The sequence below is a fragment of the Canis lupus genome, chromosome 6 (genome assembly GCF_048164855.1).
Source record: "Canis lupus baileyi chromosome 6, mCanLup2.hap1, whole genome shotgun sequence".
Lineage (NCBI taxonomy): Eukaryota > Metazoa > Chordata > Mammalia > Carnivora > Canidae > Canis > Canis lupus.
This window is the reverse complement of record NC_132843.1, coordinates 49,761,501-49,788,976: the sequence shown is the minus strand read 5'-3', so window position 1 is coordinate 49,788,976 and position 27,476 is coordinate 49,761,501. Positions and strand designations below refer to the sequence as shown.

The following is a 27,476-nucleotide window of genomic DNA, read 5'->3' as shown; positions in this document are numbered from 1 at the left end:
GAACTGGACAATTTAAATTTTTTCCTTTTTTGTTTTTCCTTGTGTGTGTGTGTGTGTGTGTGTGTGTGTGAGAGAGAGAGATGTATGTGTTATTATAGACACAAGACCTGGGGACTGTGTTGCGCTAAAAGTGTTGTAGAGCTATATTCTAGAAAATATATCAATTTGCAATTTGGAATTAAAATCAATGTGGTATAGACAAAGGAAGACCCTAGGCATGTCTAAAGCTTGCCTTTTTTTTTTTTTTTTAAAGCTTGCCTTTTGATTGAAACTATTCCCAAGTTGATTGCATTTTCTTCTCTTAAAGTTTAGAGGTAAACAGTTTTATCATTCAAAAAATGTGAAATTGAAATAAATGAAAAGAATAGAGTAATTGTATACCTTCTTTTTTTAAAAAATCACTGAACTGGCTGCTTCTTATCTCCCACCTCTTGTGTTAGAGTAGTAACTCCTTCCATCGTTTACTATTTGGAAGACGGGTGTGGCATGAAGAGGGAAAAGCAAACAACAAATAAAATTCCTTAATATGGTAGGAAATAATTTCATCAGAATGAGAAATTTGTTTCCTCCAACTTTATAGGTTTGCATTTTCTCCTTTCTTTACTGGCTCTGTAGTATATCTTTACTCCCTCTGCCAAACTAAACACAAAACAAATATGAAATTAAAGGCCCTGTAGTAAGAAATGTTACTCCATATACTTAAGCAGCAGTTCAGTCACAGAACTGTGCATTTGCTGTACGCGTAGTTAAGGATTTTCTTCAAAACTCAGAAGTAGCATTACAAGGAGTTATGTAGACTGAAGTATTGGTGGAATGGGGAGGAATGCATTTATTTGTATGGAGATAAGTTTCTGATAATTAGTCTCTCTGCTGCTTTCCAGAAAATTGCTGTTGGGAGGATTTCTAACCAGAAATTCTCTTGAGGACAGTTGCCTTTGAGACAGAGCACCATATGGGACTAAACTCATAACTGGCATTCTTCCCACCCCCAACTTTGTTCCCTTCTCAGAGAGCATTTGATCCACTCCCCCTTCTCCTCTCTCCATTTATACACATAACTAAAGTAGCAAAGGGTTTTGATTTAGGGGTCTTACTGATCCAGTTTATCGCTTAGCCTTCTTCATTCAACGCTTTTGATTTTAGTTCCATGTTAGGTCATTCATTTTTGGGGCCTAACATTTTGCTTTAGAAATGCTATAGAAAATATGGAAGGACTTGACATTTTCTCTTCATCTTTTAACTTGGTTGAAGTTTCAAGAACCCTAAAAGGCAAAGAGCTGTGAGTGATAATGTTAATTCATTCACAAATACTAACTACATTCTGTAGGCAGTGTTGCATTAGTGAGGAAGAGAAATGAGATTTTTTTTTTTTTTTTTTGAGAAATAGTTTTCTGTTCTCCTGAGATTTATATCCTTATCACAGTGGGGAGAGACACATAAAAACCAAAAACCAAAACATCAATAACAAATAAGAGCATAGATCATGAATTTCCATCAGATTGTAATAAATGCTATAAAGGAAATAAACCCTAGTAATATGATAGGGTGAATGTAGAGGAGGCCTCACTAAGGATCCATGATGGGAGGTCTGAAGGAAGGTCATTCTATGAAGTTACTTGGCAAATACAAAGGGCCTGGGGAGAGCATAGGCATGACCTAATCAAGGCACAGCTTGAGTGCCTATGTAGCTGAAGTTTCACAGGAGGAGGGCAGAAAGGACCTGGGGCTGGAATATGTAGTCTTGAAAGCCATGGAAAGAAATTTTTTTTTTTTTAAGTAGGAGATTTTGGAAGGTTTTGTGCAGGGAAAGAACATACTTTACATGGATGACTCAGTCTGGTCTTTGGGTAATGGAATAGAAGGGTGGAAGTAGAAGCAGGAACACCAGGTGTGCGATTGTAGTAGTGGAGTGAGGGACAGTGGCAGTAGCTTGAGGTGGGATGCTGATGAGAGTTAGAGAAGAGTTCTTAGGTGTGGGACAGATTCTGGAGGCAGAACTGATGGGACTTCTAGTGAGTTGGGAAGTCAACTACAACCTCTTGGTTTTTGATTTTAAATAGTGGTGTGGCTGGTTGTGACATTTATTGAAATGGAAAGGACAAGTCCATTTTAGGAGGAAAATATTGTAAGGATATACTTTTCTTGAGTAAAATTCTGTTAATTTAGAAAACTAATACTGAGCATATAAGCTGACAAACATAAACTTTTGATTTTTGCTTGTGGAATGATGTTGACTTTATTAGCCAATCAAAATTAGGGCCATGATACTCAAAGACATTTCAGCCATCAGAAGGGTTGGTCGCCCTTTCTTTGCATTGCCATGTCTTCATAACAGAAAGAAAGATTGGACTCCTTTAAGGGCATAATAACATTGTCCATTATCTTTTTCCATTTCCATTACTAATCTGGGGACCCAAAAGCTATCACCTTACTTCGTATTCTCTGGTAGTATGCTCACATTTGCCTCTTGCTTTGTTTGTTTCTTTTCGTTTTATATCTCAGAATTCTAAGCTAGATCATATCTTTTTCTTTTTTTTTTAAAGCTAGATAATTTCTAATAAGAGAAAACACACGCTTAATAAAACTGCTTAGTAGATTGTATTGTTTAGTTGTAACTCAAGGTATTTCTTGTGATGAGGAAAGACTTTTTTCTTTTTGAAGTCTGTTCTAGTCATTTCTCAAGTGTGAGGAAAAATATCTCTCCTGAAAATGTTTACTATAAATCCTAAGAAATAGCAAAACCTTTGTTATTATGACACACAGTTGACCCTTGAACAACATGAAGTTTAGGGTCGCCAACCCCCTACACAGTAAAAAATCCACATATAACTTTTGACTTCTCCCAGATTTAACTACTAATGACCTACTGTTGATTGGAAGCCTTACCAATAGCACCAACAGTCGATTAACACATTTTATATATGTATTGCATATTGTATTCTTACAACAAAGTAAGGTAGAGAAAAGAAAATGTTAAGAAAATCATAAGGAAGGAAAATACATTTACTATACTATAAAAAATCCACATATAAGTGAACCCACATAGTCCAAACCTGAGTTATTCAAGACTCAACTTTAATTTGCATTTTTGGGTCACTGCCCTGCTACCTGTGAATAAGATATGCTAGTCCTCACCCTGTGGCTGACCACAGGCCCATGCTCATTGTCTGTTAGGTGTGAGATGGAGATTATTTTGCAAGAGTAGGTCCAGTTTATGGTCCCTTAAGATTCATTTTCTCTTGAATACTTTTTTTTTTTTAAAGACTTTTATTTACTTATTTGAGAGAGAGAGAGGTAGAGCATGGGTGGGAGGAGGGGCAGAGAGAGAGGGACAAGCAGACTCTCCAATGATCCAGGATCCCGATCTGTGCTCAATCCCAGGACCCTGAGATCATGATCTGAACCGAAGTTGGACACTTAACTGACTGAGCTACACAAGCACCCCTTCTTTTGAATACTTTTATTCATATTGGTTTTTCTGGGTCATATTCATCAGTGGCTGTTGTCCAGCAAATTACAGTTATTTCACATAATTGTTGATTATCCATTAACAAGCTCTTCTAGGGTTTCTTCAGTCATCACTGTGTTAGATATCACAATATCTCTTTATAACATGAAAAATCAAGCCCAAAGATTTTGGCTGGAGTAGATGATTATACCTACTTAATCCTTTAGAACTGATTCATTCTATCTATCTATCTATCTATCTATCTATCTATCTATCTATCTAGATTTATTTCCTGAGAGAGTGAGAAAGGGAGAGCATGGGGGAGGGGAAAGGGGAGAGACAGTCTCAAGCAGACTCTGTGCTGAGTGTAGAGCCACTCGGGGCACTATTATTATTATTTTTTTTGTTTGTTTTTTTCGGGGCACTATTATAACCCCGAGATCACAACCTGTGCAGAGACTCAGGGTGGCCTGCTCAACTGACTGAGCCACCCGGGCACCCCTAGAACTGATTTTAAATGTCTTTCTAGTAGAACATTTTTGGATGCTGGGCTTTTTTGGGGTTGGCAGATTTGCTAATTTTACTAAATATGCAGTGGTCCCTATGCTTACCAGATGGATGGGAGTTTCTTGCTATATATATAAATAGACATAAGTTTAGATGAGTATATTAGCAGGGCCAGAATTAACGAGAAGAAGACATAAAAGTCTAGGCTAAAAGGAATAAAGGAAACCTGATCCTGAACCTGTTGGAAAACTAATTCATTAATCAAAACCAATAGTGGTCTTGACCAGAAAACTAATGGAATGTACTCTGCTCACTGTCACCAGTAGCCAGAATGAAGACTTAAGTGAATAGAAATGAGCATTTGTATTTGAATCCAACTTTTTTCCAGAGTAGGAAGAACACTTGGACGCTATGTAGTGAAGCCCACACGCATCCTTTACTGAGAATCAAAAAGAGCCATGACACATCTTTCAGCTCTAAGAGCACATACACACACACACTCACACGATCATATGATCATACAACACATGTATATATCACTGTTCTACTTTTATTCTTGAAACATTGTTTTTTTTTTTTTTTTTAAATTTTATTTATTTATTCATGAGAGACAGAGAAAGAGGCAGAGGCACAGGCAGAGGAAGAAGTAGGCTCCATGCAGGAGCCCGACGTAGGACTAGATCCCGGGTCTCCAGGATCAGGCCCCGGGCTGAAGGTGGTGCTAAACTGCTGAGCTACTCGGGCTATCCCTACTCTTGAAACATTGTGTAGAGTATTAACTCTCAGGAAGTTTTTACCTGTGATATTAAAATTGTACTTAATTTTCCAACCAGCTTTTTAAATTATTTTAGCTGAACATTTCTTTTCCTTGCAGACTTATCTAATCTTAACATAGGAGTCAGTAGTAAATAGATTTCATTTACTGATTCATTTTGTAGGCACATTTTACATCTATTCCATACTCAGGTAATCATTGCCTAAACTCATGAGAAGTGGGGTGACAACAATAGGTTGGAAACTATAATCCTTTCTCTCAGTTTTATTCTAGTTTTTGTTTGTTTAATTTTAAGGACTTAAGGGATGTCTAAGATACTACATTTGCCTCTTAAAAAGCAACTCTGCTCCTCACCTGGCCCCTCCACTCCAGTCCTATCCCAGCCTGGTTCTCCTTATTCTTGTTTTTCTGGTTTTGACTTTGATATTTTTAAGTTTGCTGATTCATTTTGGTTAGCAACATTGCTATTGCCTTTGGGCTGTCACAGATTAGGATTTAGGTATTTCTCAACACTTCCCCTCCCCATTCCTTCAGTATAGTTAATACTCTTCTAACTTCCCTATAATAATTCTCCCTTTAACCTTAACTAATATGCTTCAGGTTATTTTGCTGTTGTCTCATCAATTCAGATAATGTCTGCTGCAGTCCCACCCACCTCATACAATTAGACTGTTGCCTTCCCTTCTACCTAGTTTAAACCTCAACTGTTCTAGCTTAAACCAAGAGCACATTGATCCTAAAGTATATTTTTAAGGTTAAGTTTTAATTTAATTTATTTTTATTTTTAAAAAAGATTTTATTTGTTCATGAAGGAGAGGCAGAGACAAAGGCAGAGGGAGAAGCAGGCTCTTCACAGGGAGCCTAGAGTGGGACTCGATCCCCAGACCCTGGATCACACCCTGAACCAAAGGCAGATGCTCAACCATTGAGCCACCCAGGAGTCCCTTAATTTTTAATTTTAGTTTAAGAGTTGAAAACCTATGGGCACATTACGACTATTGCCCTGCGGAGCCAATATTGTGCTCTAATTTCATTTGTTTCTTAATACCTCAATATCACAGCCCCCAGATCCCTCAAACAGGGATGTTCCTGGGGTTAAGTTCCAATGGATTCTGTTATTTTAAGAAACAATCACTTGCTTAAAAGTGATATTTAGTTCAGTGTAGTTCAGTTTACATTGGATTTATCCCTTTTTTATACAGGGAGCCCTCATCTAGTACAACAAAGTTTTTGATTGCCTTTTATTTTATTTTGGGAGAAGAAACCTATACCTTTCTTTCTTTTTTCCTCTATATTCTCAAATCTTTGAGTTTGTACCTCATTCTTACCATTTAGTGGAGTTCTGTCAATTTTTCTTGAAGACTACTGCTGTTGTCTGAAATATTTGTGTCCAAAATTCATAGATTGGAATCCTTAGGTCCAAAGTGATGTTGTTTGAAGGTGAGGACTTTGGGAGGTTGACTGGATCATGAGGGTGGAGTCCTCATGAATGGGGGATTCCATACAGCTGTCTCTCCTACCATGTCAGGGTATGGTGAGAAGGTACCAGCAATGAACTGACAAGAAGGCTCTCACCAGATAAAGAGATCATGTTGGTTCCTTGATCTTGCACTTCCAAGCTCCAGAACTGTGAGAAATAAATTCTGCTAATAAATTCTGTTTATAAGCCACCCAAACTGTGATATTTTGTTATAGCAGCCTGAATGGACTAAGATACCTACTAGCTTCCTCTTCTAATTTAGATCAGGTTCTTGATATGTAATTATGATTTCTATTTGTTTTTTTTCAGCTCCTCTCTTTTCTCTTGCCCTGCCCCTACTGGGGACAGATAAATGAAAAAAAAAAAAAAAAAAAGAAAAAAAGAAAAAAAGAAAGAAAAGCTTTTATTCTCAACTGATTTATAGCCACTTTAGAAAAATAATATATGCAAAGAAATTATTAGACTATAGTGATTGAAGAGGGTTCTGTAGTCAGACTGTCCTGGATTTGAGTGCTGGATTTCCCACTTACTGTGTTAACTTAGGTAAATGGCTTAGTGTCTCAAAGTTTGTTTCTTCCGTAAAATGAGCAGTGATGTAGTAAATTTCTAAATAAGAAGAAGGTATGAATACAAGTAAAGCATTTTGCACTTTATGGGGCATGCAGTTAGTGTTCAATGTATGTTAACTGTTACCACAAATCATAATCAAATTTGGAGTTTAGTGGAGAAATGTATAGCGGGGGGAGCAAAGGAGAGGATTAATGTGTCTCTTTGGTACCTCAGGAGATAACTTTTGGGATGAGACTCAAGAGTACTTGGAATTGGCTGCGGGGATCAGCCAGATACGGAGAAGTCTATGTGTGAGGTATACAGATGTAGGTGACTACAGTTTGTAATTATTCTGGAGTATAAATTGGGAGAATGATAGGTGGGAGGAGGACAAACATAAAAACAAGGATATTTATGTCACTTTGGAGATATTTTTAGTATATGTGCTGCTGAAGCAAGCGCTCCTTGGGGATATTTGTAAATAATTTTTTAGTAGTTAAGCTATATAAACAGATTGGCATTTATAAAAAAATCATTCTGATGGCAGAGTGGAGAATGAAGAAATGTAAAATTTAGTGTCTGGGTGATCAGTAAAAATGCCTAAACTCAAACAGGCAGTGCAGATGGAAGGATACAGCTATGGAGAATATTTAGAATTTAGAATTGACAGGGCTTGTCATTTGATTAGGTATTGGGAAGTAAAGGAGTAGATGATTTCTTTGGTTTCTGATTGGCACCTCTGGATGGATGATGATACTCCACAAAGAGGCGGAATATTAATAAAGGAATAAGTTTTAGGGAAGATAATAATTCGTGGACATCTAGAATGTGTGGTTATTTGGGACATGATGGTTGGCAATTCCCAGAGGGTGAAGGAGCTGATGTTACTAGCATCAACATTGTTGCTTAAAAGATAAGCAGATGTAGTAAATTAAGACAGAGTGTAATTAAGATTAAAATTCTTAAGGACAGTGAAGAATAGGTGTGTACTGGGAGGGGATTCATGAGAGGCCAGAAGATACTGGGATTTAAGAATTCAGAGGTGAAGCTGTTCTATTGATTCCAAAGTCCAGTCTGTGGAAGGCAATGTGCATTGTCATTGGAATTGAGGCTATGATGGTATTGGTTTGGATTCAGTGTCTCACCGAATTGTGGAGGAGTAGGTATTGAGGTGCAATCACAGGACCAGGCCGTATAGTCCTCCAGGAGTAGAAGTCCCTGTGGAGTTTAGTCAGTTTTTGCATTAAGAGCGAATGATGACACTACTGCTTGATATGGATTTCAAAGATGCAGAGGATTTTGCACAGAATGAACAAGGAATATTCTCTAGATGATTATGGAGGGCTATATTACAAGGCCATGTTTCACTGAACTTTTAGTTCAGTTCTTACTTGCTTGATTTATCACATCAACCTTTTTAATTATCTTCTTGGATCTGCCCATTACTGGTCTCCAGTCTGGTCTCCTTATGCTTTCCTAGGAATTCATTGTTGGAGCCATGTTCCTTTCCAGATGTATATGGCAATGTCTGAAGACATTTATGGTTGCCACAGTGGGGGAGGGCTGCAGCTGGCATCTTCCCTCCTCAACGAGGGATTTCCCAGTACAAAATGCCAATAGTTGAGAAACACTGCAATGTATATCCTGCATAAAGCCCTTAGTGGTTTCTCTATCAGAATGAAGTGCCAGTTCCTTGGACTTCCGTGATTTGCCTCTAGCCTTCACCTCTTCCATGTTTTTCTAGCTCACGACGCACTTCCTTTCTGTTCCTCCAAATTTTGTCTTTTATGATGCTGAAGTGCTATCAGTTTCACAATTGTCTATATGTTCTCTCACCTCTGGAGCTCTGTGAGTACTACTGCTTCTCTTCCCCAACTATTATTATCCAGTTAAGTTCTACTTTTTATTTTTTTAAATAGAATGATGTTCAGAGATCCCTCTGAGATACCTTCTTTAACCATCTAAGTCTGAATTTTCTCTCTTAATAGATGTGTTATAATTTGATGTAATGCCCCAATGCAACTTATTTTATGTAAAGGTGTCCCTTTGATCAGGGCAATGCTTTGTCTCTATGTCTATAGATCTATAGTAAACATAGGCATCAGGTTTCCCCAGAGTGGTTAAGAGCAGGCCCTAGTCCTAGATTGGATTACATCTACTCCACTTAAGAGGTTAGGATATTTACTGAAGGTCGTAGATTATTGTTATTTTTTAAGATTTTATTTATTTATTCAGAGAGAGAGAAAGAGAGAGAGAGAGGGAGAGAGGCAGAGACACAGGCAGAGGGAGAAGCAGGCTCCATGCAAGGAGCCTGATGCAGGACTCAATCCCGGGTCTCTGGGATCACGCCCTGGACTGAAGGCAGCGCTCAACCGCTGAGCCACCCAGGCTGCCCTGACGGTTGTAGATTCAAGTTTTTCATGTGCAATAATGGTGCCTACCTTTGGAGTTACTTTGAATATTAAATAAGATTGATAAAGCATAGCACAATTCCTGGCACATAATCAGTACCCAGTAAATATTACCAATTTTTATTTTTAATCATTCTCTTTCAAGTTCCTATCATAGAACCTGGTATAGCCCTTCAATAAAAATACCTTGATTTCATGAAGAGGGCTGTAAGAAAAGCCTTATGCTTTAATGAATTATCTTGAATGGACAAAAGTTATATATGTATAATAATCCTTTTTTATATATTTTATTTAAATTCAGTTGCCAACATATAACACCCAGTGCTGATCTCACCATGTGCCCTCCTTAATGCTCATCACCCGGTTACCCCACCCCCTACCCGCCTCCACCTCTGCAATCCTTTGTTTGTTTCCTAGAGTTAGGAGTCTCATGGTTTGTCTTCCTCTCTAATTGTTCCCCACTCAGTTTCCCCCCTTTCTCTGATGGACACTTTGACTATTTCTTATATTCCACATATGACTGAAACCATGTGATAACTGCCTTATTTCACTCACCATAATAACCTCCAGTTCCATCCACATCGATGGAAATGGTAAGTATAAATCCTTTCTGATGGCTGAATACTATTCCATTGTGTATATATACCACATCTTCTTTCTCCATTCATCTATTGAAAGACATCATGGCTCCTTCCACAGTTTGGCTATTGTGGACATTGCTGCTATGAACATTGGGGTGCAAGTGTCCCATCATTTCACTACATCTGTATCTTTGGGGTAAATACCCGGGAGTGCAATTGCTGGGTCATAGGTAGCTCTATTTTTAACGTCTTGAGGAACCTCCACACTGTTTTCCAGAGTGGCTGTACCAGCTTGCATTCCCACCAACAGTGCCAGAGGGTTCCCCTTTCTCCACATCCTCTCCCACATTTGTTGTTTCCTGTGTTGTTAATTTTAGCCATTCTCACTGGTGTAAGGTGGTATCTCATGGTGGTTTTGATTTGTATTTTCCTGATGGCAAGTGACAAGGAGCATTTTTCCATGTGCCTGTAGGCCATGTGTATCTTTTCTTTGGAGAAATATCCATTCATGTCTTCTGCCTATTTCATGACTGGATTGTTTGTTTCTTGGGTGTTGAGTTTGATAAGTTCTTTATACATCTTGGATACTAGCCCTTTATGTGATGGTATATCATTTGCAAATATCTTCTCCCATTCTGTCGGTTGTCTTTTAGTTTTGTTGACTGTTTCCTTTGGTGTGCAGAAGCTTTTTATCTTGATGAAGTCCCAATAGTTCATTTTTGCTTTTGTTTCCCTTACCCTCATAGATGTGTCTTGCAAGAAGTAGCTGTGGACAGGATCAAAAAGGTTGTTGCCTGTGTTCTCCTCTAGGATTTTGATGGATTCTTGTCTCACATTTAGAACTTTCAACCGTTTTGAATTTATCTTTGTGTATGGTAAGAAAATGGTCCAATTTCAGTTATCTGCGTGTGGCTGTTCAATTTTCCTGACACCATTTATTGAAGAGACTGTCAGTTTTCACTGGAGATTCTTTCCTGCTTTGTCAAAGATGGGTTGACCATAGAGTTGAGGGTCCATTTCTGGATTCTCTATTCTGTGCCAATGATCTATGTGTCTGTTTTTGTGACAGTACCATACTGTCTTGATAATCACAGCTTTATAGTGTAGCTTGAAGTCAGGCATTGTGATCCCCCCAGCTTTGGTTTTCTTTTTCCACATTCTTCTGGCTATTTGGGATCTTTTCTGGTTCCATACAAATCTTAGGATTATTTGTTCCAGTTCTGTGAAAAACGTTGATGGTATTTTGATAGGGATTGAATGTGTAGATTGCCTTGGGTAGCATAGACATTTTCACAATATTTATTCTTCCAATCCATGTGCGTGGAATGTTTTTTCCATCTTTTTGTGTCTTCCACAATGTCTTTCATAAGTGTTCTGTAGTTTTTAGAGTATAGATCCTTTACCTCCTAGGTATCTTATGGTTTTGGGCATAATTGTAAATGGCATTGATTCCTTAATTTCTCTTTCTTCGGGATCCCTGGGTGGCGCAGCGGTTTAGCGCCTGCCTTTGGCCCAGGGTGTGATCCTGGAGACCCAGAATCGAGTCCCACGTCGGGCTCCCGGTGCGTGGAGCCTGCTTCTCCCTCTCCCTGTGTCTCTGCCTCTCTCTCTCTCTCTGTGACTATCATTAATTTAAAAAAAAAATTTCTCTTTCTTCAATCTCATTGTTAGTGTATAGAAATACAAATTTCTTTGCATTGATTCTGTATCCTACCATGTTGTTAAATTCCTGTATGAGTTCTAGCAATTTGGGGGTGGAGTCTTTTGGGTCTTCTTCTTTTTCCTTTTTTTTTTTTTTCTTCAAGATTTTGTTTATTCATTCATGAGAGACACAGAGAGAGGAAGAAACATAGGCAGAGGGAGAAGCAGGCTTTCTGTGGGGAGCCCGATTCAGGACTCAATCCCTGGAACCCAGGATCATGACGTGAGCCAAACGCAAACACTCAGCCAGTGAGCCACCCAGGTCCCCTTCTTTTGGGTCTTCTATATACAGTATCATGTCATCTGAGAAGAGGAAGAGTTTGACTTCTTCTTTGCCAATTCGAATGCCTTTTATTTCTTTTGTTGTCTGATTGCTGAGGCTAGGCCTATTCTAGTACTATGTTGAATAACAGTGGTGAGAGTAGACACCTGTCATGTTCCTGATCTTAGGGGAAAGGCTCTCCATTTTTCCCCATTGAAAATCATATTCATTGTCGGGTTTCCATAAATGGCTTTTAAGATATGTAGAATGTTCCTCCTATCCCTACACTTAGAAGGGTTTTAATGAAGAATGGATGCTGTATTTTGTCAAATGCTTTCTCTGTATCTTTGAGAGGATAATATGGTTCTTGTCTCTTCTTTTATTGATGTGACCTATCACGTTGATTGTTTTACAAATGTTGAACCACCCTTGCATCCCAGGGATAAATCCCACTTGGTTGTGATGAATAATCCTCTTAATGTATTTTTGGATATTATTCACTAGTATCTGGTGAGAATGTTTGCATCCATGTTCACAGGGATATTGGTCTATACTTTTCCTTTTTAGTGGTGTCTGTCTGGTTTTGGGATCAAGGTATGCTGACCTCATAGAATGAGTTTGGAACTATTCCTTCCATTTCTATCCTTTGAAGCAGCTTTAGTAGAATAGGTATTGTTTCTTCTTTAAATGTTTGGTAGAATTCTGCTGGGAAGCCATCTGGCCCTGGACTTTTGTTTCTTGGGAGGTTTTTGATGACTGCTTCGTTTTCCTCACTGGTTATGGGTCTGTTCAGATTTTCTATGTCTTCCTGTTTCATTTTTGGTAATTTGTAGATTTCAAGGAATGCATCCATTTCTTCCAGATTGCCTAATTTTTTGGGATATGGTTGCTCATAATACATTTTAAAAATTGTTTTTATATCCTTGGTACTGGTTGTGATCTTTCCTCTTTCATTCATGATTTCATTAATTTGAGTTTTGTCTCTTTTCTTTTTAATAAGTTTGGCTAGGGGTTTATCTATCTTATTAATTTTTTCATAGAACCAATTCCTGGTTTTATTGATGTGTTCTACAGTTCTTCTGGTCTCCATTTCATTGAGTTCTGCTGTAATCTTTATTATTTCTCTTCTCTTGCTTGGTTTAGGCTTTAGTGTTCTTTCTCCATCTCCTTTATGTGTAAATTTAGCTTGTATATTTGAGATATTTGCTTTTTTTTTTTTGAGGGAGGCTTGTATTGAGATGTGTTTCCCTTTTAGGACAACATTTGCTGTAGCCTAAAGATTTTGAACAGCTGTGTCTTCATTTTCTTTAGTTTCCATGAATCTTTTTAATCCTTCTCTAATTTCTTTGTTGACCCGTTCATCTTTAGTAGTATGTTTTTTAACCTTCAAGTATTTGAGTTTCATCCAAATTACTTCTTGTGATTGAATTCTTGTTTCAAAGCAGTGTGGTCTGAAAATATGCAGGGAATAATGCCAATCTTTTGGTATTGGTTGAGACCTGATTTGTGACCCAGTATGTGGTCTCTTCTGGAGGAAGTTCCATGTACACTTGAGAAGAGTGTGTATTCTGTTGCATTAGGATGGGAAGTTCTGTATATATCTGTGAAATCCATTTGGTTCAGTGTGTTATTCAAAGTCCTTGTTTTTTGGTGATCTTCTTAGAAAATCTGTCTATTGCTGAGAGTGGAGTGTTGAAGTCTCCTACTATTAATATATTATTATCTGTATTTGTTTACTTTGGTTATTAATTGATTGAAATAATTGGCTGCTCCCACATTAGGGGCATAAATATTCATAATTGTTAAGTATTCTTGCTGGGTGGACCTTTTGAGTATGATATGGTGTCCCTCTTCATCTCTTATTATAGTGTTTTGCTTAACATCTAATTTTTCTGATATGAGCATTGCTACCCCAGCTTTCCTTTGAAGCCCTTTTTCATGCTAATGTTTCTCCACACCACTCATTTTACATCTGAAGGTTTATTTAGGTCTTAAATGAGTCTCTTGTAGATTGCATATAGATGGGTCTTGCTTTTTTATCCAGTCTGATATCCTATGGTTTTTGAGTGGACCATTTAGCCTATTCATGTTCAGAGTAACTATTCGAAGATATGAATTTATTGTCATACTGTTACCTATACAGCCTGTTTCTGCAGATTTTCTTTGGGCCCCCTCTTCATTTACAGGGTCTCCCTTAGTATTTCTTGCAGAGTTGATTTGGTGGTCACATATTCTTTCAGTTTCTTTCTATCCTGGAAGCTCTTTATCTCTCCTTCTATTCTGAATGACAGCCTTGCTGGATAAAGTATATTTTTTAAAATAAATTTTTAAAAATTTATTTATTCATGATAGAGAGACAGAGACATAGGAGGAGGGAGAAGCAGGCTCCATGCTGAGAGCCCGATGTGGGACTTGATCCCGGGACTCCAGGATTGTGCCCTGGGCCAAAGGCAGGCGTCAAACCGTTGAGCCACCCAGGGATCCCCTGGATAAATATCTTTGCTGCATATTTTTCTTGTTGAGTACCCTTAATATATCATGCCAGTCCTTTCTGGCCTGCCAGGTCTCTGTCGAAAGGTCTGCTGTTAATCTGATATCTCTCCCCATATAAGTTAGCAATCTCTTGTTTTGGGCTGCTTTTAGGATTTTCCTTTTATCTCTGAAATTTGCAAAATTCACTATTATATTTCGAGGTGTTGTTTTTTTTTTCTTTATGTTAGGGAGGTCTTCTCTGTCTCTTGGATATGTATGCCTATTGCCTTTCCAGATTAGGTAAATTCTCAGCTATGATTAGTTTAATCATACTTTCTGGTCTTTCCTCTGTCTGCATGTCCTCTGGAATCCCAATAAGATGAATATTATTCTTTTTCAAACTATCTCTTACTGCCCAAAGTCTCTCTTCATGGGCTTTTAGTCGTTTTTCTCTTCCTCAGCTTTCTTCCTTTCCATCAACTTGTCTTCTATGTCACTCACTCCTTATTCTGCCTCATTAACCCTAGCTGTTAGAACATCCAGTTTAGACTGTATCTTAATTAAAGTATTTGTATTTTGCTCTGATTAGATCTGCATTCTGCAGAAAGAGACTCTCCAGAGTCTTCTATGCTTTTTTCAAGAGCCACCAGTAATTTTTAAATTTTAATCCTGAATTGTATCTCTGACATCTTACTTAAAGCCATATCCATTAGATCTGTGGCAGAGAGTATTACTTCTGGATATTTCTTTTGTCGAGATTCTTCCTTCTAGTTATTTTGTCCTCATAGCTGTATGAGTCAGCAGTGTCAAAAATATCAAGCACAACCGAAGTAAAATACATTCTAGACAATACCAAAGTGTTCAGGGGCCAGAAATAAAAGGGGGAAAAACAGACAATGATAGTGAAAAAGAAAAAATGGAGGGGAGGCAGAGGTGGTGGAGAGAGAATATAGTCTCAGAGGTTGGACCAAGATGGTGATCATCTGGTTCTCAGTGTATTTTGGTGTGTACGTTAGAAGGCTTGTAAATTCTATATTTATGTTAAGAACCAAAACTTACATAGAGAGATGACAACAACAACAACAACACAAAGAAAAACATGAAGAAAAAAGAGGGGGCAGATTGGATAGGAAGATAGAATATAATCTCACAGAGTGGACCAGCATGGTGCACCACTTGGTTCTGAATCTATTTTGGTATATAGTTTAGAAGGTACTAAATTCCAGAAATGTGAAACAAATCAAAACAGAAAATCCAAAATACCCCCAAAACTTAAATGTATCTACAAAAATTAAATTGAATACATTGAAAGGAAGCCAAAAATGAAGAATTTATCTATGACATGTAATTATAAAAAATATGAAAGTCAAAAAGGAAAAACTTAAAAATGAAGTTTTGATAGAATATTGCAGTTAAGACATGAAAACGATAGAATATGGGAAATTTTTACCCTGAAAAATAAATCTTAAGGAAAAAAGTCTCGATTTCTATATACTATTTCCCCTCAGTCCTGGAGGTTTCCAGTACTATTTGATCAGTAGACTTGCTGTTTGCTTGTTTTTCCAGCTGGTCTTCTGGGGGATGGGCCTGTTGCACTGATTTTCAGTTGTCTCGGCCAGGGTGGAGATGCCCTGTCCCTTGCCTGGTGGTCAGGCTCCGTGTAAGCTCTTTGCCCTGTAAGGTCTTTGTTCCTTGGAGGCTGAGCTTCTGCAGGTTGAAAGGAGAAAAAAAAATGGTGGCAGCCAGATCTCCAGCCTCCAAGCCAAGACCTTCCAGCCTGTAGCTACCTGTGGTTTCTTTGTCTGCACTGCCTCAGATCCCTCTGGGGTCAGTCATGGGGGCAAGGACTCATACAATTTGAAAGGTAACAGGTGGTGTGAGAGGTTTCCCAGTCTTTTTTTTTTTTTTTTTAAAGATTTTATTTATTCACGAGAGACACACACACACACAGAGAGGCAGAGACACAGGCGAGGGAAAAGCAGGCTCCACGCAGGGAGCCCAATGCGGGACTCGATCCCGGGACTCCAGGATCACACCCTGGGCCAAAGGCAGGTGCTAAACCGCTGAGCCACCCAGGCGTCCCAGGTTTCCTAGTCTTATGTAGTTACGAGCTCTACCTCTCCTGGAGGAAGTGCAGCATAGCTTGCTTCTATCTGCTGCTGGGTGGTGGGTTGGAGAATGTTCACCTGCTCTAGTGCTACCCAGTCTGCCTCTCTTGGAAGATTGCTGCATTCCAGTCCTTTATTGGGACCGGGATGGATGGTGTTTTGCGGTTTATGGCACAGGTTGAGCTTTCCCCTGGGTGCCCCTGTTCTTTCTGTGCCACTGGGAATACTGAGACCTCACTGCCCCTCCTGTGATTCTGCCCTCTTTCTCCACTAAGCATTTTTCAGACAGGGAATACTGTCTCATGAGCAGATTTCTAAAGGACCTGATAGTGCACCTGATAGTGCACCCTAAAGCTGTATTAGTTTCCTGCAGCAGGCTTGCAAAGGCTCCCTCCCCCAGCCATATATCTTCTGATATATCCCCTCCCTTTCTCTTCTCTGGACTCCTACTTTGTAAAAAGCATTCACTTTTCTCCCTGTAGCACCCAGTGATTCTTTCTTTATATCTTAGGTTGAATTCATAGATTTTTCACAATGGTTTGAAATTTATCTGGCTAAATTTGGGAGACCAGATGAAAGGAGGACCCCTGCTCTTCCTCCATCTTGCCTAAAATCTGTATTTAATAATTTTTTTTTTTAGATTCTACTTATTTATTTGAGAGAGAGAGAGAAGCAGAGGGGGAGAAAAAGAGAGAGAGAGAGAGATCATGAACTGGGGGGAGTGGCCCCCAACTGAGCAAGGAGGCCAATGGTGGGATCAATCCCAGCTCCTTGGGGTTATAACCTGAGCTGAAGGCAGACACCCAACCCACTGAACCACACTGGTGCTCCCCTGTTTAATAATCTTTAAACACCTGGAGGGAGAGCAGATAGAGAATGGGATGGAATATGGATTTGCTCAGAAATTAGTTGGCTTGAGAATTGACTCTGTTGGATATCTGCTTCTGGGCTTATTGTCATTCTTCTTTCTTAATCCATTTGCTACTCATGATTTTACTGCTCTAATTACCATATTTTCCCCCCAACCTGCCCTCTCCACTCTTTTTAGATGAAGTCAAATGGAGATGGAGAGAGTAGGAGAACCTATGGAGAGGTAACTACAAACTGTGAAGGGAAGCCAGCATGCCCACTTGGTCCTGTGTTCATGACCACTTCATATTGACTACATGCTGTCTTTTGTTCTGAGAAGTATTATACTCATATCTTGGCAGACAACTTACATATTTGCTGCTTTAGCTCTCAGTGTTTGTGTGTGTGAATGTCTGGCATACTTTACAGATAATGTGGCATGAATGAATGGCTTTCTGTAACACCTCCCCAAAGAATAAGGACCTCTGTTTCACTCCGCATTCCTAAGATAGAGAAGCCAAAAAGGCAGAGATTTGTTTGCTAAACAACATTTCTCCTCTTTCAAAGAACTCTACCACATGGAATAAGTCTGATTTTGATTGGATAATTCAATAAAAAATTGAAGGGACCAGTCAATAAATATAAACAAGGAAAAAATGTGCTTATTATTATTTGTTTTCTCCAAAAGACATTTTTTAAATTTAAATTTATTTTTAGTTATAAAATAGATTTATTTCACAAAGAATATAATAAGCGGGTTTGTATCAAGAAGTTCCTACTTGATTTCTTTCTTTGCAAGCTGTACATTTGTATGGTTTTAAAAAAAATTGCCACACTAACCTTTCTTTACCACGAGATTGATTATGTGTTGTGTTAAATTATGTCTGCCATGTTTGTAGTCATACAATTCAGTGTGAATTAGAGGACTTTACTATATATTTTAAACACTGTTATTTCTCTGGACTCCATTATTTTAAAATGTGTTCTGTTACATTCTTTTTATCCTGACAATGTATAGTGATCTGTCCCTGGTTACTATTCAGTGAATGGTTCTATGACTGGATCCTGTGGTAATCAGTGTCCAAGTTTTACACAGTTGAGTTTAAGCATGTATATTTTAAGATTATTTGAATTTTTTGATCTGATATGTGATTTTAGTAAATTTCTAACACATGTGCTTTTGTTTATTTTGTTTAAGAAGGTAAAACAAGGTTATTTAAGAATAAAAGGGGGTATGAGTTCAAGCCCCACAGTGGGAGTAGAGGTTACTTAAAAAAGTAAAGAGAAATTAAAACAACAACAACAAATACCACGGATTTGGTGGCTTAAACAACAAAAATTGGGGTTCCTGGCTGGTTCAGGCGGTAAAGAGTGGGGCTCTTGATCTCAGGTTTGTGAGTTACAGCTCCACATTGGGTATAAAGAGTACTTTTAAGAAAAAGAAGATAAAACAGGTGAATCCCCCACCCCACCTCCAATTAGGCTGAATTCAAGAGTGTTGTTATAAAAGTGGTAAGGGTAACTAATTGTTTATTCCTTCTCCATAGAATTTTCTGAGTTTAGAGGAAGTACCACCAGTACATTGTAGATTTTAAAGTAGTCTCCAACCATAAAGTTAATTGAAGTTTAGAAAAATCAGTTTCTAAAAATACATTATTGGCAGTCATACTTTCTAAGGCAGTGTCATACTTTCTTCATGATTTGTTTTTTTCTCAGTTGAGAGTATTAAGCTATTAGAGATATCTATTTCGGCTTTTACAACTGGTACTTTTTATCATCTACTTGGCAAACTGTGCTGAGTGACTCAGAATTCATTTTGAATTTGTATGATGGACTTTTATTAAAATGGGCGACCTAGCCCAACTTTTCTGTCATGATTTCTTTTTGTATTCTTTTCCTGGATATGCACTGAATATTAATAAGTTCTGTTGGTTATTAAGTTTGTTTCATGTGATCTTTCTTTTTTTTTTTTTTTAAAGATTTTATTTATTTATTCATGAGACACAGAGAGAGAGAGAGAGATAGAGAGAGAGAGAGAGAGAGGCAGAGACACAGGCAGAGGGAGAAGCAGGCTCCCTGTAGGGAGCCCGATATGGGACTCTATCCTGGGACTCCAGGACCACGCCCTGGGCAGAAGGCAGGTGCTAAACTACTGAGCCACCCAGGGATCCTGTGGTGGCTTCTGTGACCTTTCTTATATCAAGAGCCAGGAGAAGTAGAGAATTATGAATCTGTGGCACAATGAAGGTGACGTGTATTGAGAAAACATCACCCACACAGATAGTTAGAGGGTTATTTTTTTTGTTTTTTGGGGTACCTGAAAGAAGAGTTATTCCAAGGCGACCAGATAGAACATATTTTAGGCTTCAGCAAATATTTACAGTCTTTGTCACAACTGCTGTTATATGAAAGCAGCCACAGACAATGTGTAATGAATAATGGCTGTGTTTCCTAATGAAACTATTTTCAAAAATGGGCAATTGGCCAGATTTGGCCTGTAGACAGACTGTGGTTTGCTGACCCCTGGTCTATACTCAGGTAAGATTTTAAAAGTGAATCTGTTGTGTGAATTGATTTTTCTGTCTTTATGTGTGGTTACTGGCCAATTACACAATATTTATTGAATTTTTTCCATGAAAAATGCAGATAGTCTCTTGTATTTATTTGCTTACTGTCAAAAGAATGGAAAGACGTAGCAGCATACTGTTTAATAGGAGGGTGATGGTAGAAGAGTTTTGAGCTTTGAGTGGTCAGTATGACCAGAGCAGAGTCACACCAGGAGACAGGGACGGAGGAGACAACATTAGATGTTGGATGGTATCCAGAGCCATTTATGAAGGCTTCTGAAGGAATGTTTAGAAATTGGAACTCAGGGCGTGGCTCAACGGTTTAGTACTGCCTTCAGCCCAGGGTGTGGTCCTGGAGACCTGGAATCGAGTCCTGCATGGAATGGAGCCTGCTTCTCCCTCTACCTCTGCCTGTGTCTTTGCCTCTCTCTGTCTCTCTCTCTGTCTCTCATGAATAAAAAAAAAGAAAAAAAAAAAGAAATTGGAACTCAATCCTGAAAGCATTGAGGGTTTTAGGTGGAGGAATGTGATATAATCAGATCCATGTTTTAGAAAGAACATTCTGGGTGTTTGTGGAGTATCAACTGAGAGGTGTTAGATGGGTATGGTTTGTAGGCTGGAAGATTCTGAGAAGATGTTGCAATAATCCAGGAGAGGGGAGATAATTGCCTTTGACTATATAAGTAGTAGTGAGGATGAACAAAGGGGAATTCTTTTTTCTTTTAAAGTTTTATTCATTTATCTGAGAGAGAGCATGCACAGGCAGGAGGAAGGTCAGAGGGAGAGGGACAAGCAGACTCCCCACTAAGCTGGGAGCCTGACATGGGGCTCCATCACTGGGCCTTGACATCATGATCTGAGCTGAAGTCAGATGCTTAACCAATTGAGCCACCCAGGCACCCCAATAAAAGTCTGTTCTGATGGTTCTTAGTTTTGAAACTCTAGTAGGCATTTGGAATCACCTGGACGATTTGTTGAAACACTAATTGCTGGGCTCCACCTCTAGAGTTTCTGATTCCATGAGTCTGAGGATGGGGTTGGAGAATCTGCATTTCTAACAAGTTCCCAGTTGATGCTGATATTGCTGGTCTGGGGACCGCACTTTGAGAAGCAAGGGCTGAAATGCTTTAGAAGGTCGAGTAGACAAGCCTTGAGAATTCGGTTGATTGTGTAAAGGGGAGGGAGAGGCAGAAACAAGAAGGATGTGCCCAGATTTCTGGCTTGAGTGAGAGGGAAGAGGGTGATGCTATTTACTAACTATAAAACACAGAGGAAGTGGGTTGGGAGGACAATTTGGGTCTTACTGAATTTGAGGATATCTACTAAAACATGTGCAAAAATAATTAGTTGTTTGTATTTAGGGGTCAGGAGAGGTGAGCCTATGGGGAGAGAGATTGAGGAATCTTTAGTGTGTAGATGATACTCAAAGCCATTATTCATTGAAAAGTGCCTGCAGGTTGAAAAGGGATAGGGGCCTGCTATATATGGATGAACATTTATGCAATGGGCAGTGTTAAAAAGGATGCTGCAGGAAGATAGAGAAGGATCAGTCATAGAGGTAGGACAGAAAAAAAGATTTTGTAATATTAAGTGGTACCAAATGTTGCCAAGAGGTCAAAGTAAGATTAAGACTGAAAAGTAGTTACTGAAGGTACCAAAAGTTAATAACCTTGTAGAGAGGAATTTGAGTTGGATGCTGTGCGTACAATTCAGATTTCAGGAAGCTTAGGTTTGAATAGATCTTGTGTGTAGATCAGAAATGTGTTAGAGTTTCCTGAGATCTTTGAAGTTGGGAGAGAGCTCTCCTTGAGGATGAATCGGCATCCTCCTTTTTTTCTAGGGCTAAGATTCTCAAGGTTCCAGTTAGACTCTATGGAAGATCCTATTGACCATATCAGAAGCATGAAAATAGGGTATCCTTAGAAAGAAAGGATCTGGTGCAAAGCCAAAATATAAATTAGAGACTAGCATTAATAGAACTTTATTGAATCTGAAATTGGCCTCATGTAGTAGTAAATTGACTGTATATCATATCTATATTTACTGTAAGTGGATGAGGAAAAGGACTTCTGAGCAAGCAGAGAACAACAATGCCCCTACGATCACAAGACATAGTGGAGAAAAGTATTTATTTTTAATATTATACTTAGAATACAGCCAATATTTACTACAATGTGAGGTGATTTTCAAAATCAAGATAAATGACAGCAGTAGCTAAGGCAAGGTCTGAGACAAATCTTGTTATTTACCATAGAATGCTATAGCTCTTGACCAAGTACCCTGCAAAAAGGGGGTGCTCATTAGATAGATAATGAGATCAAGCAAGAACTATTAAAGGTCTTTGAGGTGCCATCTCTTGGTGCTTATAATCACTCTTCTTACTATGTGTGAATTATGAAGTTGAAAGACAATGGTCTAAGTATGGTGTTTTCAAAGTAATTTGAAAAAAATGTATATATTAAGGAATTTAATGTCTAGTTTGCTATTCAATAAGAAAAAAAATTTACTCTTAATGTAAATTATAGTGATAGATATTTAAGAGCTTGCCCCTGAATTAGCAGACATCAATCTTGATATTAGTATTGTGCCATTACTGTTGACAACTGCTATAGAGTGCGTCCTTTAAGATGATATCTTGACAAAGTGGTAATTCAGACTCATTTTGGATATAGGCAATGAAGACCTAATGGTGGGTGATGTTTTCTTCTATGTAAGTAAGAAAATGGGAAAGGGAGTGATTATATCCTATGGTGAATGCAAATTAGTGAATCCACATGTCTGTTTGGTTTCCCTAGGCCAAGTGGGGAATAGAGAAGACAGAAGACAGTCAGAAACTGGTGCAAGCCACCTTTGTCTTGTGTCCGGACCACAAAAGTAGCTCCTAATTAGTCTACCTGGTTTCATTCTTGGTACCTCCAGTTCCTTCTCTGCAAAAGAATGATCCTGGTACACTTGCTAGAGATGCTTTACCTTTAGGATAACACCAGAGCTCTTATTCATGGCCTCCAAGGCCCTCCCTTACTTACGTCCTGGCTAGGTCTGCAGCTTCATCTCCACATGTCTGTGCTTCCCAGGGAGCTTCCTAAAACGGTAACTTTGTGGTTCCACTTAGGGAATGTCCAGTCAACTAGGTATGAAGATGGACTCTGGATATAAGGGATTTTGGTCAGCCAGCTTTGGGAGAGCTTTGCTCTAGAAAATGTGTTCCTTCAATGTTAGTTATAGCTTAGATGTGGAAGCTGCTCTTGGCTTTTTGTAAACTCCAAGAAGGGCCTACCTTGAAATCTCCAGGGTTTTAGCTCAGCTGATGAGAGCTGCTGTGCTAGAACTAAGCTTAATGAGGGAACATTTTCCCCAACTGCTTGTTAAGGCTTTGCTTCCCTTTCTGTAATTGAGAAGCTGCTTAGGTGAGAGACAGAGAGAGAGAGAGAGAGACCAAGTTGGTGTCTTAAGTGGTTTATAGGATCTTCAGTAGAACTAATGCCACTTTTAATTTCTTACAGGAATGTCCTCTGTTTAACTTTCATTCCTCTTATTAAAAAATACAAAAACAAAAAACACCTTGAGATGTAAAATGCAGATATTCAGACCAGGAAATATAACTCTGAATAAATCCTTATCTTTAACGAATAATATATCAAATTTAATCTTATTCAATATTTACGTGGCCCCAGGCCTAACCCTGGGATTTTTCTTCCTTTTGATTCTTCCTTTATAGATTTATAAGTGTGTTCTTTTGGTTTTTACCTTTGAAGTATTAGAGGTTGTGTAACATTGAGGTTACAGAACATTAAGAATAAACTAATTGCTTATAAATTTATCAAAGTTTCAAATCTGAAAGAAAAATTTTAAAACCTCTTCAACAATTTTGTCTATAGAGTGTGTATTTTAGATTAAGGAACTGTTATGGAATGCATATACAGATACAAATTACATTTATAGATTAATTTATATACATATTTTTATCTCTACCCTTAGCACATATACCATGTATTTCTGATTTGATTTGTAAGCTATTTAATTGTACCACATGTATGGCATAAAATGAACAAGGTACTATTAATGTTACATTATTTCATTTGTTTATTCTGTTAATTTCAAGCATTTCTACTATGGTTATTTATTCTGTTGCAGTGTTGATTTTATTTCCCCATTTGTACTAAAGAGAATTTTATTAGGTTGACATTTCTTCTTGACATGTCTCCAAATTCAGCAAATATAGCAACTGAGGTGTTAAATTTCAGTGAAAAATAGAACTTGTCAGCCTCTTTTTGGAAATTTTTTCTCATTCATGCTCAGGATTCCAGGTATCAAATGTTTAGTTTTGCCCTCTGCTGGTCATTTCAAATTATGGAGAGGGAATTGGAATTCTCAGAATGGTCTTAATTTCCTTCCAAGTTTACAGAGTGGCCAGAAGACATTTTAAAATTCAGCACTGCAAGGTCTATTCACTAGAAAATTAATTATAATAGTCTTGAGTTTTAAAATTTAAAAATTTGTTCATTTAGTAACTTTAAAATTGGAGAGAAGTTTCTACTTTTTATATTGCTCAAGAAAATAGCATTTGTGGTTTTCTTCAAGTAAGATGAAAACAAAAATACATGTAGTTAAGGTTACAGTAACATTAGAGAATGTCCAATATTTTAAATGTTGTGAGGCCGCCTCCTGCCCAGCCTTCAGCCCTCCCCCCCCTTTTTTTGACCCTTCAAGAAATTTACTTTTTAAAAATAGCCACCTGAGTGGTGATGGTGCAGGGAAACAGTGGTGACAAAGACTATGGTCTCAGGGCCCATGCAGAGGGAGCTCTGCGGGAACCCATTCCCTGCTGGAGGGAGACCTAATGTTACAGCAGCCACACAGGGTCAATAGGAGGCTCAGATGGAGGCTCAGGGAAGGAAGAAGTGGAAGGGAAGCTGAGCTGCCCTCTGAAGGGTTGCTGTCACCAGGACCAGAGCCCCCAAGAGAGCTGGGTCACCTCAGGCAAGCAGTGGCTCATCCTCCGCTTTGACCACCCAGACCCCCGGCTCAGCCAGTGGCAACAGAAGCACATCATCCTCATCCTCTGGAGACAGGACCATTGTGTGGAGTTCGGGTGGCGTCCGAGTTGGTCCTCACAATATTTTAAATGCTGATGTTGATAAAGTTAAAGGATTTTTTTTTTTTTTTTTTTGTACTCTACTGACACAGCACTTACTCATTTAAAGCTCTTGATAAGTCTCTTAAGTTTAGGTTAAAACAGTATACCTTCTTTTTTAGATAGAACAGATTTTTCATTAAGTTCAATTTGCTAAGTGATTATCTCCTTTAGCTAAAGGATTAATTATTGAAATATTCCTTCATTTTTAGGATTTGCACAGAACTTTGTAAAGGAGCTTATATCAAGATTTAAAGGTAATGGGAGTTTATATGTAGGATGAGCTGGAATTCCAAATTTGAGGTCAGCCATCCATCAGGTATAGTCAACACCTAGAATTGATGGAAATCAGTTAGTCTCTTCTGTACTGAACAATAAAGTGAGTATTGATTAAACAGGACTTCATTCGATCCTATGTTCTCTTTAGCTATGACAGAGAAGCTGTATCTGTAAGCATGAAGAAAGTTTCCACGGGGTAAGATTAAACACTACACAATTAAGGCATATATTGCTCAGAACCTTGTTGGATCATGCCTTTAATTAAGGTCACACTGACATTGAATGATTTGAGACTAAAATCCTGCTGAAGAGTACTGAGCTGGTGATGAGAATTGCTTTTGTTTTTAAGTTACTACCAATTCTGTGACCTCACTGGTAAAATGCAGCATAGTTCAGTGACCCCTAATGGCCTTTTAAATAATAATAGTTACCATTTTTTTGTGTGTGTGACCTTACTTTGCTAAGGATTTTCCACAGATCATTTGATCCTTATAACACCCCTGGGAGCTATTATTATGTCCATTTTAGAGAGAAGGAGACTGGACATAGTAATTAGCAGAGATATGGTTCCCATCTACTAGATGATGTTCTGTTGAACTTTAACTGGCTGCTCTTAACTCTCATGCCTATTATGCAGGTCTGTGAGTCTATTTTAGAATAATCATTATAGGCTGTGAATACAAATGTGTTAGCATTTCACAAGTCTGTTTAGAAGCAAAGGAGCAAGTTCTAACAGGAGCCTCTCTTTCACCATAGTTTCAGAAAATAAGTAATAGGTGGTAGAAACAAGAGTAAGGTAATAAGCTCTCTTCCCAATGGAACTGTACATGGATATATTGATAAATTTGCTGCTTCCTAAGCGTCAACTGTTACATCAGTTTAAGGACTTGTTTTTTAAGACATGGTTTGCTCAAAGTCTATTTTGTGTAGTCCTATTTAAGCTCTATAGATCAAGGCATTGCATTTGAAGGTAGCCCTTGTTTTTAAATGGTGATGAGCATTGCTCTAGCCATAATGGCAGTGCATTCTACCAATTATTGAATCATTTTCCCTTTTAAGCATCCTGTAGGTGTTCTTGTCTGTAAGTAGCAGAGCTTATTGCAGATCTTTATCTCACTTCGAGGTTGTTTTCTCTGCTATACATGGTTGGTGACAACTTTTAAGGCTGAGACTTTATTTTAGCTTTTCTTTCTGTGAATAGAGGCTCAACATGCCGCTTTAATACATGTGCTAATTCAGCTTGATATGTGTTTTCCTGGAGCTAATTGTCAAAACTCACCTTCAGCTAACACCTTTTTTTTTTTTTTTAAGATTTTATTTAGTTATTCATGATAGACAAAGAGAGAGGCGGAAACACAGGCCAAGGGAGGAGAAGCAGGCTCCAAGGAGCCTGATGTGGAACTTGATCCTGGGACTCAGGGATCGCACCCTGAACTGAAGGCAGATGCTCAACCACTGAGCCACCCAGGCATCCCTTCAGCTAACACCTTTTGGAAAGTGTTAGCTCTGCTGTGTGAAGCCTGGATTCTGAGGGAGGGGAGTCCTACAAAATCAGGAATGTTAGTTTTCTACAATACTTCCTTATGGTTAAGAAAGTTCCAGTATTGGCGCCCAGATATTCTCCCTCTCAATTTGAGATTTGTTGATATTTAATTATAAGACTGGATTGCTACTGAGCGTCAATCTACCTCTCACTGAGCAGAGCTGCATAGTACAAGCAGAGGGACTGATGGGCTTGTGAATAAATGGTTAGCCCCTGCCCTCAGGAGTCTTCCTTTTCCCTCATTGGTGGTTACTACCATGAGCTGTGATACAGTTTACGCATCATCTAATTGAGCTCTGACGCTGTGTCTCCTCCAGGCCCAATCTGAATCTAAGTGTCCTTCTCTGGGCCCTTTTGACACTCTGAACTCATTTAAAAAAATAAGCTTTTTTCCCCCCTCAACAAATTCTTTTTACTTCTTTAACTCAACATTGGTTTTCATTTATCAAACCATAGTTTTTTGAAATCCACTTCTTTTTGGAACTTCTAATCTCATAGTGTCAGGAGGTAGGGTGCACATTTGTGTTTGGTCTAGCTATAGCTTCCTACCATGCTGTCCTCTTTTTGGGGCCTGTTTTCATGTCATTGGGAACCTCAGCACACTGCCTGTGCCTACTTCTGGTGTGAGCTGGAGGGTGAGGCACACATGGAAACTAAAGTTATGCTGGAATACCAATTGAGGAAATTCTGCTTTTGGAACCCTTGATGCTCTACTAAACAGATCTGTGCAGAGAAAAGCTTGCTACTGAGAATTTCACAGATTTTTGATCTTCTGGAGTTTTTACCTTGCTACCCACCACCTGCTCTCTT

At 38.5% G+C, this 27,476-nt stretch overlaps 1 protein-coding gene across 8 annotated transcripts in view; it reads left to right on the top strand.

Moving 5' to 3' along the window:
• FMN2 (formin 2) overlaps positions 1-27,476 on the top strand; it is a 370,841-nt gene that overhangs the window by 42,136 nt on the left and 301,229 nt on the right. For 7 of the 8 annotated variants that reach the window (XR_012032920.1, XR_012032921.1, XM_072830426.1 and 4 more), the window contains exon 3: positions 17,343-17,387. The exons of the other annotated variant lie outside the window; for it this stretch is intronic. Coding sequence is in view for 5 of the 7 variants with exons in the window: in XM_072830426.1 (XP_072686527.1) it covers positions 17,343-17,387 (45 nt within the window). In the remaining 2 variants the exon portion in view is untranslated. The remainder of the gene's footprint in view (positions 1-17,342; positions 17,388-27,476) is intronic. 8 annotated transcript variants of the gene reach the window in all.